The 15,080-nt window shown below is 37.6% G+C and overlaps 2 protein-coding genes across 8 annotated transcripts in view; one reads left to right on the top strand and one right to left on the bottom strand.

The window, feature by feature from the left end:
* Positions 1–1,335: 1,335 nt before the first annotated feature.
* MTHFS (methenyltetrahydrofolate synthetase) lies at positions 1,336–6,192 on the top strand. 6 transcript variants are annotated; one of them, XM_075207502.1, is made up of 4 exons: positions 1,383–1,471; positions 5,157–5,216; positions 5,384–5,645; positions 5,843–6,192. In XM_075207502.1, the coding sequence occupies exons 3-4, from the start codon at positions 5,438–5,440 to the stop codon at positions 6,082–6,084; spliced, it is 450 nt and encodes a 149-aa protein (XP_075063603.1). In that variant the 5' UTR covers positions 1,383–1,471; positions 5,157–5,216; positions 5,384–5,437; the 3' UTR covers positions 6,085–6,192. The 6 variants fall into 6 exon arrangements, with proteins under 6 accessions (XP_075063597.1, XP_075063602.1, XP_075063603.1 ...); XM_075207497.1 differs by having other exon boundaries at positions 5,368–5,645; XM_075207499.1 differs by having other exon boundaries at positions 5,157–5,311.
* A 4,488-nt stretch (positions 6,193–10,680) lies between these two features.
* Positions 10,681–15,080, bottom strand: part of MINAR1 (membrane integral NOTCH2 associated receptor 1) — a 67,396-nt gene continuing 62,996 nt past the window's right edge. Inside the window, exon 4 of one of the 2 annotated variants that reach the window (XM_075207494.1) lies at positions 10,681–13,015. In XM_075207494.1, coding sequence (XP_075063595.1) covers positions 12,818–13,015 — 198 coding nt within the window. In that variant the 3' untranslated portion in view covers positions 10,681–12,817. Of the gene's footprint in view, positions 13,145–15,080 lie in introns of both variants that reach the window. The other variant, XM_075207495.1, reaches the window with a different exon arrangement.

The raw sequence follows: 15,080 nt of genomic DNA, 5'->3' as shown, positions 1-15,080 counted from the left end.
CCCAACTATAAATCTGTCTCAACATTTTAAATTTACCTCCTTAAACTTACCTCCCCCTCTAATGCAACATGGTTTTGCCAATGTGCTAATTTCCTCCTTTTCTTTGCTTGGCTCCTAACTCAACTTCAGGCCCAAGGTGAGCAGGGACACTATAACTGCTAGCACAAGTCAATAGTGAAATAATGTGCAGTTCTACTTGTCTTTTCTGCATGGATCTGACCAGGAAACATATTTGCATGATAATTTATTTTTATTTTAAAGTTCATTATTTTAATATCGGATATTGTAAATGGAAACCTGCAAACTGTTTTTGGATCAGTTTACTAAAAGGATTACACTTACTACATAATGATGAATCAACAATAATTTAATGTTGTGACGTGATTTCCCCTCCTCTATGTCCCCATTAAACCTCACCAAGGGGCACATTTATCAATGTTTGGCAGAAATTAAAAATAGTTATCAATCCTTATCGCATGGATAAGGATTGAACTATTTCTCAAATTTATGAAAAACGGATCACAGAAACAGCAGTTCCGATAAATTGCTGTTTCTGTGACAAAAAAAACCATACTAACCAGTCCTCTTCGGAATGCGCTGTCTCCAGATCTCGACCAAGTCTTCTTCGCTCCTCTTCATACATCAATTGCGCATGTGCGGCCGGGAAAAGTCACCATACTGTAGAATGGTGACTGCTCCCAAAAACGAAAAGGAATGCAAAGCAGCAGATAGGTGCACCCTTCTTAAATATGCGAGGGACACAGAGGGACGTTTTTTTAATGATAAGTGCACGATAGTTGTTAAATATGCCCCCAAATATTTCCCCAGCCATTCAATAATTGCTAAAATAATCATCTGCTCCATATCTGCTATTGTTTACAAAGAAGTATAAAGCAAGCGCAATAGAGGAAGGAAATGACTGAGCAGAGAAGGCAACTTTCTGGAGCTGTCCGTGCTCTACATTGATAAATTGTGCAATACTACATTATTTATCACTGAGATGGCATTGATATAGGATGCTAATGCCATAGTCTGACTGCCAATGATAAGTAGACCTATGTCAAATATTCAAACTACACACCCCATGGTTGAGACAGTGGGGAACAAGACAACTTTGGTAAAGGCAGTGTTAGATATATACGTCCAAATCGCGTTCATTAATATTTGTCGCTGGAACAGGCACGTCCAAATCACAATTGTGCATACAGTAGTACTTATATCAGCCGTACAGCGTCAGTACGGGACTGAGCACTGACACTGCTGCCTGTGGCTTTAGGGTGAGGGTCACCGTCCTGGTCACACGTCACTCAGCGATAGTGGGCGGAGACAGTGCACAGCGTCACGTGTGAGTAATAGGAACATGGCGTCGATTCAAGCAGTTAAGCGGGCGCTCAGAGTTCAGTTGAAACACAGGATTTCAGATATAAGCGACATAGAAAAACTTCGACAGTCCCAGTCGGTGACTCAGAAGGTGTGTGCCACACGTTAGTATCGATGTAACAAGTAAAGCCCAACAGCTGTGGCGTTGCTCTCAGTAGCGCTCAACCTAATTAAAGGGAAAGATTGAACGCCTCCATCTTAAGTGAGGGCATTTTTTGTTGTTGTTAAGTTTTCAAAGACTATAGCACCTTATAAATAAATAAGCAGTTTAAAGCAAGTTTTTTTTCACGGGTAAAAATAAATAAGCAATAGGTGGAAACACAGAATATGTGTCCCATAGATCCCTGAGTCGAGATACCCTTTATAAAAATGTGGGATAGGAATGGTAAATCACCAAGAGTTCTATTTACTAATTCAGCTCAGTGTACTGCAATAGGCAACATTATGTATCACATCATAACACTGCCATGCATAATGTATTATGGCTGGTATTTATTAAAACTTGCCTTTCTTGCGATGCAATGTGAAATTCCCCCTCTTCTGTGATAAGAGGATGGGGCTTCGCATTGCTCCTCACACAGATGCTCTGGTCCTACATTATGTTTCTTCTGACTTGACCTATTGATCTTCTGCGTATGCGCAGTTCTTTTGTGTCATATCCTCTCTGATATGAATTAAGTTTTTATGGGGTATGTGCATGACTATTGCCATGCTGAGATGGTGTTAGGGTTTTAAGCTTAGCTGCAATTTCTATGATTTCTCCTGAGTTGAACCCTTTGGAAATAATGCAATGAGATGTGTTGGCCATTTTATGGAAAAATCGTCTGTTTTCTCCATTTGTATGCCTCATTGCCTCTTTGTAAACAGACCCCCAAGTATCTCCACAAAACTGCATGGTAATACCGTTTTTTTAACATGCTAATTCTATGCCAGTTTTCACAAGGGCATACTTCTGGCCAGATGTATCAAAATACAAAAGGAGTGCCAACAAGTGCTTAGTGCTGTACATAAAACCTCATTCATTGAATTAAAAGAGAACAAGTTTGCCTGCCTTTGGTTAATTTTTATACGCATTTATTTATTTTTATTTACTTATTTAGTTTCACATATTTATTCACATTTATTTGTATCTTATTTTAGATGCATATTGATGGAATGAGAATATCTTAAGAACTAGATTTACAAGTTCCATTACATTTTAGTTAATCAATTAAAATATGGGTTGCATACATCTCATCAAGACTGGCTATAGTAATAGGTACACTGCTTTACAGCATAAGGCCTCAGTTAGTAGTAGATCCAGCTAGAAGTTGTAATTTTGCAGCTTGGCAAAATCATGTTGCATTGCGGGGAGATGAAATTTAACACGTGGGCAGATTTAAAATGAGGGAAAGCATCCTAGCTGCACTGTAAACCTCAGTTTAAAATTAAATCCTGCCAGTATGTGTCTGCTACATGCAAGATCACCATGTAGTATTTTCCTTGCATGCAAAAGAAAAATAAATAAAATGTATTTGAACCATTTGCATTGCATCATGTTTGTCCAGGTGCAAATTTGCAACCCTTTAAAAGAATTTGATAATAACTCTTAATGAGAGACTTGGGGGTATATTTACTAAACTGCGGGTTTGAAAAAGTGGAGATGTTGCCTATAGCAACCAATCAGATTCTAGCTGTCATTTTGTAGAATGCACTAAATAAATAAAAGCTAGCATCTGATTGGTTGCTATAGGCAACATCTCCACTTTTCCAAACCCACAGTAAATCTAGCACTTAGGGGCATATTCAATTGTCAGCGGAAACGCTGAAAATCTCGCTATCTGCGCACTATTACCGTAATTTTCTCGCTGGATTTCTGCTCGTGGCTCCCTGTAATAACGGTAGTAGTATTTACTCGGCGGGGAATCCGGACAATTGAATATGCCCCTTAGTGTTTAACCATTTTCTCAGCCTCCTTGTTATCCTGTTTCACCTCATTGATTTCTATTCATCTTTAGTCAATTATTTCACTTTAATGAAGGACTTCATCAAAAAGTGTCTGAATTATCAAGATAACTGAATTCCAAGCAGTTATTAGTGGATTCAAAGGTAGCCCCCCATGCCTAAGTAGATAATTTGACAGAAGGCAGATAAACTATTAGCCCCACATATGAGTATGTACATATATACTAAATTTCAAGAACAAATGCACATAGTGTTTTTGAATGTGCAAGAAATTGGACTGATGTTTCACCAATATAATATTGTGGGAAGTTACACATGTTGAAAAAGAAGAAAAAAGATGTGTAAACTATAGTGTCACCAGCCAGTGATTTCACAAAACTCGTTAAGTAAGGTGAGAGATTAAGTTGCACACTTGGTTATGTGTTTGCACAGTAATAAATATATATATATATATATATATATATATATATATATATATATATATATATATATCTATCTATCTCAGAACCATTAAATGTACATCATATAAAGTGACTGTGGTGTTTCAAAATGGGTATAAATCAATAAGTTCTGCTGGAGTGTTAATATAAAATAAATAAACTTTCTCACATCTTCAGTGTGCCAGGCATGCTTGCTGCTCACCGGTGGAGGCCTTTATATCCTGCTTATATCAATGTAATTACTGAGTTATTATGCGATTGCTCTGTCCTGCTATTGAAAGAACAAGCTACACATTAACCGTTTTATCCACCAGAATTTGTTTATTACTATTATTGATTTATTTGTTATTTACAACCCATATGCCATGTCTTTTTTCATATCTTTCATTGTTGTCATTATTGTAGAGCATCCATACTCACATGCTGAGTTTTATAAATATGTTATCTGTCAATGATGCTGAAAAATAGAGGGCATCTCACACATACTACTTAAATGCAAAAGTATACAAAATACATATTTAAAAATTGCAAATGAATATTTAAAAGTAGTGGAATTTAGATCTATGTAGCTGAAATTATCTTGGTTGATCAACATTAATATTCGGTTTAATAATCCATATATTAATTTCTAAATTTTTCATACTGTCCCACTAAAGATACCATCCACTCTGTCTGTGGCAGGTACTGAAATGGAGCTATCCTCACTTTTACAAAAATTACTATAACCATTTGTATAATAGTATCATACACTTTCTAATACAAATATTGTTACTTTAATCATTATTTTATTTACCAGAAAGGTTAATATTTGGGCATTTTTAGCAATAACATTTGTTTTTGTTTTTTTATTATTATAAAATTGGTTCGCCCATACTTTAGAGAAATGTAACACAATTCCAAAGGAAAAATATGAATATAAGTAATGGCGTACATTGTGAAAACTGGAGTTTACTGTATAAATCAAGACAAATCCCTTCTATATGCCACTTCAGCCTACATTTCAGTCTGATATTTTTTTCTTTAGTGTTTGAGTCTATTTAAAACCCTTTTCCAATAACAATAAAGAATTAGTAAGACTGATGTGGCCAATTTCTGTACCCCTTAGTGATCATTTCCTTATTGTTTTGTTTTTTAAAGCTTGAATTGTCATTTTTTTATTAAGTAATTTGTTTTGGGACCAGGTTATGTACAGTGACATTGATGATAAAATGGATTTAAGGAGGAGCTACAAGTATATATGTCATGTACCCCTGCCCGTAACTTGCAAAACTTTGGGACATCAACTGTTTCAAATATGTAGTTCCTTTTTGCATTCTATAGTCCACTTACCCAGCAGGACAGGTGATGCCACTTATTACTTTCTATTGGCCGTAATATTTGTCCTTTTTCCAGGGGTTCAAGCCTCCAGTATTTTGGCAATTGTCGATTGAAGAGAGGGAGTGAAAATATGAAGTTAGTAGAAGATAAGTCTGCAACATAAATATTGAATACAATATAATATTTGAATTGTAATGCTGTGAAAAGGATGGTTCTCTTTTATTTGACAGGTATATGTGCACTATATTGGACACACATTTACCTGCACGTTTCTTGTTTCTCATAGTAAATTATTCTTGCAGTTGCTTTCTCACAATCGTTACCAGACAGCTCGGAGCATTGCTGTGTTTTTGAGCATGCCTGATGAGGTGCAAACTGGGGACATCATACGTGATATTTTTCATCAAGGCAAATCGTGTTTTATTCCACGTTATCAGTCCGGCAGTACGCACATGGATATGGTGAGGCTCGGTTCAGTGGAAGAAATTCACCAGTTCCCAGTAACAACATGGAACATCCGCCAGCCTGGGGAGCAAGACGGCAGAGAGGAGGCACTGGCCATGGGTGAGCAAGCCTCTGCAGAGTTTATCCAGTCAAGTTCTAAGTCACCATTAGCGCAAAGGATGCGATTTATACTATTTATCTAGAATATTTTATATCATAGTGGACACAGGGTTTTCCATCAAGGCACTTAATTTCACTATACTATTAGGCTATTTATAATGTATATCAAATACTTACTGACAACCCAATTATTACAGGAGGACTGGATCTCGTGCTTGTACCAGGGCTTGGATTTGACAAAGAAGGTCATCGTTTGGGAAGGGGTAAAGGATATTATGATATTTTTCTAGAACGCTACAACCATCAATTTGCTGCCAAACCATATACCATTGCATTGGCTTTTCAAGAGCAGCTTTGTGACTCCATCCCTGTAACTGAAAATGACATTGAGATAGATGAGATTATCATGGCTGGAGACCTGGAAATGCTCAAGAAATGAATCTGAAAAATACTGCTGCTGCTGACAGGAGTGACTGTTCGAGCTGTGATAAAGTGAAAAAGAAAAATTATGTGTCATTTATAAAATAAATCATCCTCTCTGCCTGTTTACTTTTTTCCCCTCATCATTTTCTTCTCTGTTGCCAGTATTACAACTTCAGGATTTTACTCTTTATTTTGATAGCAGATGAAATTGTACAGTGGGCAGATCAACTTGTCATCCACAGTATCAAAAACCTAATTGGTCTTAGCCATTATTATTTAAAGTAACCTAGTATGGTATGTAGTTATATATAAGAAGTCCCTACAGAGGTGATTATGAGAAAGGAAGACAGACATAAGGCAGATTGGACAGGGGGAGTATTTGGAGATGGAGGTTGAGATGTAGGAAGGGATGGTGTTGAGCAACCAGAGAGAAAGATCATTCTTCTAGCAGCTTTAGGATATATTGAAGTAATGACAGAGGAATGAAGTGAATCCCAACTAGAAGGAGGTTGCAGTAGTTGAGGTGAGTGATGACAAGGGAGTGAATAGAAGTTTTAGCTGCTTCTTGAGTATGAAAGGGGCATATTCTAGTGATGATTTGTAGGCGGAAGCAATCTTGACAAAGACTCGATGTGGGGAGTGAAGGAGAGGGAAGAGGTTGAAAATGGGTGTCAAAAGAGACAGAGGTCCAGGTAGGTGAGTAAGAAGAAGCGGCCCTTGAACATTACGGTGAGTATGTTATTGGTTACTTGTGTAAGACAAGTTTCTGTGAAACGCTAAGGGTGGACTCCAGATTGCAGAGGGTCAAGGACAGAGTGAGAGGTGAGAAAGAGGTTTATGCGGTTGTACTAGAATGGAAGCAAAGGGGAGATGAGGTAGAGTTTGTCTTAAGAGATGGTCTCTTCAGAATTGGTGAGATCATCATCACTATTTATATATTGCCACTATTTCCGCAGCGCTGTACAGAGAACTCACATCAGTCTGTGCCCCATTGGGGCTTACAGTCTAAATTCCCTAACACACACACACACACACACACACACACACAGACAGACTAGGGTCAATTTGTTAGCAACCAATTAACCTACCAGTATGTTTTTGGAGTGTTTGAGGAAACCGGAGCACCCGGAGGAAACCCACAGAGAGAACATACAAACTCCTCACAGATAAGGCCATGGTCGGGAATTGAACTCATAACCCCAGTGCTGTGAGACAGAAGTGCTAACCACTTAGCCACTGTGCTGCCCTAATGAGATGAGCTTGTGTTTATAGGGGGAATGACCTGTGCCATTAGTGTGAGAGAGAAGTTGAGGTGGATTATAGTGGAGCAAACAGTGATGGAGAGAGTGTGGAGAGGGGATGGGCTTAAGAGGGAAGGGAAAGAGGGTCAAGGGAATGAGAGCAGCTCAAAGACCTTGTCTTAAGTTCTACTAAAGAAAAATTGTAGGTTACTATGGGAGTGCAAGAGGGGGGTAGATGGGGTTTGTGGGGTCTGCCTTGAGGAGATGCCTTATCTGATAGTAAACATTCTGTCATTGATATAGGTGGCAAAGTTATCAGTTGTGAAGAAGGAAGGGTGAATATAAGTGCAGAAACAATTTAAAAGTGACAAAGAGGTGTTGGGAATAGAGGACTGAGTAGGTTTAAGAAAAGTGAGGTAGATTTACTTGAAGAAAGAAAGGACAGGGTTGCAGAAGGAAGGCATGAATTTATAGTGAAGGAAACTGGCATTGTGTTGAGATGTTTTTCCAGTGAAATAAGCACTGCGGGAACATTTTTGCATGAAGCTTGTTATCTCGGTGTGCCACAGTAGAGGTTTAGAGATTTGGAGGCAGCATGCGATGTCCGGAGCTGAGCTGCAGTGTCTAAGACTGGGCAATTGCTGTTGAATAGAGAAGTGGCCAGCTCAGACGAAGAAAATAATGTGATATGAGAGGGCAATTGTTCTTGTGTTATTGAAAGGTGGAGACAGTCAAGGTGATTACTTATTCATGCATGTGAATTTGGATGCAGTAGAGGGTACAGGATGGGGAAATCTGAGATTGAGAAGGCAGAGTTAGAGAAGGAGCAGGAGAAAACAAGTTTAAGGGAGTGTCCATCAAATTGGGTAGAAAATATGGTCCATTGGGAGACACCAATTAAAATAGAGATGTTTTGAGACCGTGAAGGTTTTAAATTTGTAAATGGGGATGTTGAAATTATTCCGTCTAAGACTGATTATGTAGGAATCAGAAAATATGAGAGCTAGCCAGTAAAGTTTTTAAGACGCTGGGAAACTTGACCTGGAGGGTGTTTAAATAACAACAAAACAGAAGTGGAGAGAAGAGATGTATTCTGCAGCATCAAAGGAAAAAATGGAACGCAAGGATTGTGAAGGTACAAAGTGGCGAGAGTGGGATTCATATTCCGCCTACCTGTTTGTTCCCAGGCCTGTGGGGTAAGGTAAGGGAGAGAGAGTTGCAGAGGATGCAGTGTCAGAGGAGGTGTGCCAGGTTTCTTGAATGGCTTGGTGATTGAAATTGTTTGAAATTAATAAATCATGGATGGAGATGAGTTTGTTGCAAACAGATCTTCGGGTATATTTACTAATTTGCTGGTTTGAAAAAGTGGAGATGTTGCCTATAGCAACCAATCAGATTCTAGCTGTTATTTTGTAAAATGTACTAAACAAATGATAACTAGAATCTGATTGGTTGACATAGGCAACATCTCCACTTTTTCAAACCCGCAGTTTATTAAATATACCCCTATGTGTTTTAGTGGATAAGTTTGGAGGTAGGAGCTGGATGGTAAATTTAGGGCAGAGAGAGGCGAGGGAGCTGATTATGGGGATTAATCAATGCAATGTTGTCGTCAGCCATAAGGAACAGAAAGATGATACGAGAGGCTGATCTGTGAGTCAAAATAGCTTTCCACGCTAGACACTTCAAACTGGTGGCACTGGACAGATGATGACAATGGTGGGTGGTCAGTCACAGAGAGAGACATAGAAATCAAAGTACTACTATGTAGATACACTTTACTAGAGAATGTTTCTAACCAACAAATAGATACAGAATACTCTTTGGGTCTATTTTGTTTTAATATTTATCACATTAAAAAAAAGTCCTCAAACGTGGACTTATCATTTAACATTTCCAAATGTCTTTTAGATCTTATTCTAACTAGTCTCAACTTTATTCAAAACTATGCTGCTAATCCTCATGTCAAGTTTCTTCTGTATCTCCTTACAAATAAAGACATTGCTACCCCTTACTAAATGTTAAGTCTACAAGTTTATAAACCTGTATATCCGGTGCAACATTCCAAGATCATAAATATCCAAATATTCAAGGTCCTTATTTTAATCTGTGAACTTTGCAGTGATTTCACACTAGCCTTTGACATCTTTTTAATAGAACACAACAAGCAACCCCACACAGCATTCTAATAGCTCCTGCACATAAATATGGTTGTTGTGCATCCAACAGTAGAGAGTAAATATATGCAATTACCAATGCCGTCTTCATTACTTGAAACATTCACATTTATATACACAATTATTATGTCCATTATTAATTGTTCCCCAACAATAGAATGTGTTACAAGCATAGTCTTACTAGTTAGGAGAAAGATGATTTGGTTTCACCAGAAACTAGTAATAGGAAAAGGGATGTATAGTTTAATCATGGGGAGAGTTCTGCTCCATTTCCTTTCTCCGTGTAGCTATGATTTATGCATCTGGGACATTCATGTTTATGTTTTTCATTGAAGTTTTGTTTATGTTTGAACATTTCTCATTTTCAATTCCCTTGTGGTTTGCTTTAGCTTTTTAATATACACTCTTTCCAATTTGTATTTGGCGCATGGAAAAAATAAATCCTATCAATAAGCTTTTTATTTAAAGTTCATATTTCCACTAATAACAATGGTATCACTATCGTAATGCTGGGAAGTTTTCATATTAACATTATATCCCACTTGATGATAGTGTACATTTCTGTGCATTGATTTTAAACAGAGTTTCATTGGACATAAATGCATTGGATTAGGATAAACGTGTAAATGTAACTTTTTTTGTTTAGTTGTCCTATATTTACTTTCCACACTCTGTATACCAGAACAACCTAGGGCCCAGATGGGTCTAACAGCCACACTCCACTCCCCTTTCTCCACTTGGCCGGGGTTTGAAACAAGGCAGAAGCAGCAAACAGCATGGAAGCTATGTAAAAAATATTTTTATTCTAACTCATTGAAATTCACCCACCCAAAACAAATATGTTCTTTGGGTGAAATTTTAATTTCAATGATATACCATGTAAGAGTGAATTACTTTTGTAATTATAAATAAAACTGGTTTAAAGGTACTTGTTATGAAAATTAATTTTCAAAGAGGCCTTGAATGCTTGCAGTGACATTTAGTGATTTTAAATTAGTTTATGTTTTTGGTTGCACTTTTCATTTTTCCTCACTATACAACAATCCTCGGTGCATGCCGTCAGGTTTTTGTTTGCTCAGTAAATTCTTTTCTTACAACAACTTTGGTTTTCTAGGTTCATGAAAAAAAATCTACATGAAGATGCTAAAAATACCCTTATTGTACAGTTTGTCACACAAATACACAAATGCAAAGTCCATTTCAAATATATTTAATTAAATAATATGATCTTTTCCTATACTATACATTCATCCTGATATTACACAAGTTAATCTTAATAAAGATTAGCATAAAAAGTCCTCATTAGATATGTTGATAGTTACAAATAATGCTTCTTTTTCTTCCGGACAGGAGAACTTCCTGCTAGCCTTCGTGGAGCTCTTTGTCCAACCTAGCCAACCACCAATGACATTTAGTTCAGAGGACATCATAACAACTCTTAATGTTTAATCTATTTACTTATATAGAATTCATGCTAATAGTAATATTGAGTACAATGCATATTCTTATACATTCAGGGTGTATGGAGATTGTGTATATATATATATATATATATATATATATATATATATATATTTATATATATTTATATATTTATATATATATATATATATATAATGATTTTCCAAGACTGCAAGGTCTCCGCTCTTATAAATATTTGTAACAATAGTATTTGTAGTATGTGTTAAAATCATCAAGAGTAAGAAATTAGTTTGCCCTTTTAATACATGTGTCTGTTTTTGCTTACTATGAAGTGGGTCCTCTGTAGGAGTCTCCCACTTAGAACACTTATGCTGAACCAGAACCAGATGTTTCTTATGGAATTGCTTTGAAGAAAAACCAGAACTTAAGAACCAGCCAATGACTTTAAAAGAGTCGAAGGTTTTCATATAAGTGGGCATGAAAGGGCACCAAGATGTGCCCACTGTTTGTTACAAACGAAATACTGCACATCATGATTTGGAACACTTTCTATTACTTTCATCAGAGAACTATTGCTTCAAACCAGACATGGGCAACCTTTGACACCGAGTCTAGAACTCCATGTAAAATGATGTTTAGCAAGCTACTGAGAAAATTTAGGCTGGATGTCATAGGTTGCTCATCATTGTTCTAATCAAGTACTTTTCAATGACCATATTGTACCAATAGTCATTAAATACATGTAATGCTAAAAGCAAGAATTGCTGTCAATGCATTGAAGAAAGGCACAAAAGATGAAATGATTTTGTATTGCTGTTCAAAAGATGCTGCACCATCTCTTTGGCTGTTCACTTTGTGTCTTCTAATTGTCCTGTTCCTTATACCCATACACAAATAAATGCGGAATTCACAGTCATCAAAGGACTGTGCATATGTAACAGCTTTATGTATCTTTTCTGTGATAGTTTTAGCGTGTGATGACTGTCCAAGAGGATCTCTTGTGGAGGAGGATTTGTAGTCTCTGTAATCCATTTACACAGCAAGATTTTATGCCATACTATAATTTATTCTCCTTTTATCTGAGTTCACAGAAAACTTAATCTTAGTGGTAATATGCACACTATGGGTTTGATGCAGAGTTGGCCGCAATTGTGGCCCAAATCACATGAGCAAATTGAGTTCACTTAAAAGGCACAATTGTGGGCCTATGCAAAGCTGCAAGATACATGTAGGTCTCCATGGTTATAACCATTTGTTTCTTTTGCAAAATACGTATTCACTATTAGGCATCAATAAAACTTCAAAAACCTCTGTAATACAAGCAAAACAAATCTTCCTCTCATGTAAAAAAATTAGCTTAAACACAAAGGCATAATATATGCACGTGAAACAAAGAATGCACCTATCTGGATAATTCACAGAGCAGATTGCTATTGTTGGCAACAGTCATTATTATATACTCTTTGCACCTGCCCTTAACCAACTGCAATAATACGTCTGGAAGAAATGTATGTGCATCTGTGTCCATGTCTATATTTGTTTGCAATTGTGCAAACACACCCTTACTGTATTTGTCCTACGTTAAAACACACCCGTCCTTCCCCTTTCTTGCGCAAGTGGGCGTTAGAAGCAGAATCATGGAAATCTTCACAGGGACATATACACGTGGCCATGGTGATTTCATACAAAATACTCTGTGCAAACAGGCACAGTACTTACTCTGCATCAGGCCCAATGTGTGTCCTACATATATTATATTGTATTTTGGGGTTTTACACTCACTCTTTGCATGTTGTAAGGAACTGTGTGTATCTATGATTATTGTAGCTCTCCCATTATCCATGCCTAGTCGCTATGAACAGATTGCATGGAGAGTGCATGCTGAAGAGTCTTTGTCCATTCTTGGAGATTAGGATTTCATGGTGCAGATAGGAACCACAATCACCAGGATTACCGTACAGGCAGCTGCGGTGATGAGAGCTGCAATTTTACAAACTTTGGCTCGACGGAACTCTGCCTCCTTTCTTTTCAGCAAAGAGTCGTAACCCGGAGTGTAGATATCTTCCATCCAAAACTCCAGATTATTTGGATTCAGGGATTCCTGCGTCTGTAAGGAGAGGTACAGTAGACCACAGCAATATGAGATTAGCAGGTAGTTTAGTCAGTTGTTGGATAACTCCAAAGTCTTTGTATACTTCTGAACTCTACCTTTCCAGCTGGATGCTGCCCTACCTGTCTGCAAATAGATACACAAAATGACTTCCTGCAAAACAATCCTAATTGTAACGTAACTAAAATGTGTCTGCATTGCTTTCTTACTGTACTCAGTAATGAGATATATACAGATATGTTTTTTTATAAATCTGGAAATTCATTATCCAGAAAGTTTGAAAAGCAACCACAAACTAAAAAGTTGATCATGTCTGTTCAGGATATAGACATACATGATCAATCAGTATCACCTCTTATAGTCACTGTAAGGCACACAGAATTTAATGAGAATGGGAATACCAGGGTTAGTGTGTGGGAAGACTGGGGTAATGTTTAAATGTAATTTAGTATTATTTAGATGTGGAAGTTTAAATTACGGAAAAAAAAACCTTAGGCAGAAAATACAGAAATCCTAAGCATTCCAGATAAGCAATCCCATACCAACTGTAAGAGCTAATAGATTACTATAATAGCATATACATCTTTGTGCATTGCACATTACAGAGAAAGTTAGCAGTTTAGAGTTTAAGCTTGAGTCTTAAGAAGCAGATGTTTTCTATACTAAATGTCCTGCCAAGTGTCAGTAAAACGGGGAAGTGGACAACATGTTACCTTGTTATCAATATGTTATGTCTTAACCTTTAATTTCTCTTCAGAATGTTTCTTCATATTTAATGTGAAAGCTAAAGTTGAAGAACTGCACATGTCAAATTTCTCTTGACATGTTCGGAGGGAGCTTTCTTAAATAACATGGGGTCTCTATGCTAGATTGCTGTCTGATAAACTCATCCACACTTTGCTTTTAATAAAGCCTCTGAACCTCTTCTAAAAAAAAAATATTATTTCCAAAAAGCTCAGGTGACAATTTCCTGCAACAATTACCTGGTGTTTGAAGTGGGATGCAAAATGTGTGGAGCTAAGGAGAGCCAGTGTATTACACGATCTTGAGTCCAACCTAGGCATGCAACTAACCACTTCCACTTTCAATTTGTTTCTTAATAATTCTAGCAGTGTGTGGATGAAAGTGAAGTGAGTATTACAAAATGGGGCAGGTAATAGAAAAGTACACCAGAAGGGTATATATCAGTTTCCCCTTGGAAGTACTTTTAATTTACAAAAAAATAGAAAGTATGCACAATGGAAATCGTATGCTGAGCAAGATTTTCAGAGAAGTCAATCTATAGTTTAAACAGTTATAAGTAAGAAAAAGAGAAACTACTGTTAGATGAAACAAACTGGCCATTACTCTCTCATAGCCTACATGTTCTACATTCCTTATACTCTATATGCGGTTTCAAAGGAGCAAACAAATAGTCAAACACCTGATCCACGTACAAAGGACTTCCTGAACTTAGGGTGAGGGTGAGATCTATTAATTTAATGGGAGATAGGTACTATTCTTTTATTGGTGGGTCGATGATAAGACTATTCATTTAATGTTGTTAAGGGCCATGTAATGGTTTAGTCCAGTGGTTCCCAAACTTTTGCAGTTCGCGGCACCCTTAGAGTCTCCAAATTTTTTCAAGGCACCCCTCCAAAATAATTATTGAGCAGTCCTGTTTTAGAAGTAGTTGGGTCAAAAAATTGTAATAAGTATTTAGGTCAGGACAGAAATACTTATTTAGTTGTATGCAAATATGGCCCCTCTGCATCCAGACACTCTGCACCCTCTGCATCCAGACACACTGCTCCCTCTGCATCCAGACACACTGCCCTCTCTCACACTGCCCCCTCTGCCCTCTGTCACGCTGTCCCCCCTCCTCTGCTCTGTCACGCTGTCCCCTCTCCTCTGCCCTCTCACAATGTCCCCCTCCTCTGCTTTCTCACACGCTGTACCCTCCTCTGCCCTTTCACGCTGTGTCCCCCTCCACTGCCCCTCTCACGCTGTGTCCCCCTCCTCTGGCCCACTGTGCCCCTCCTCTGCTCTTTGTCCCCCTCCTCTGCTCTCTGTCCCCCTCCTC

The sequence above is a fragment of the Mixophyes fleayi genome, chromosome 4 (assembly GCF_038048845.1).
Source record: "Mixophyes fleayi isolate aMixFle1 chromosome 4, aMixFle1.hap1, whole genome shotgun sequence".
In the NCBI taxonomy this organism is placed as follows: Eukaryota; Metazoa; Chordata; class Amphibia; order Anura; family Limnodynastidae; genus Mixophyes; species Mixophyes fleayi.
This window is presented reverse-complemented; position numbering and strand designations above follow the sequence as displayed.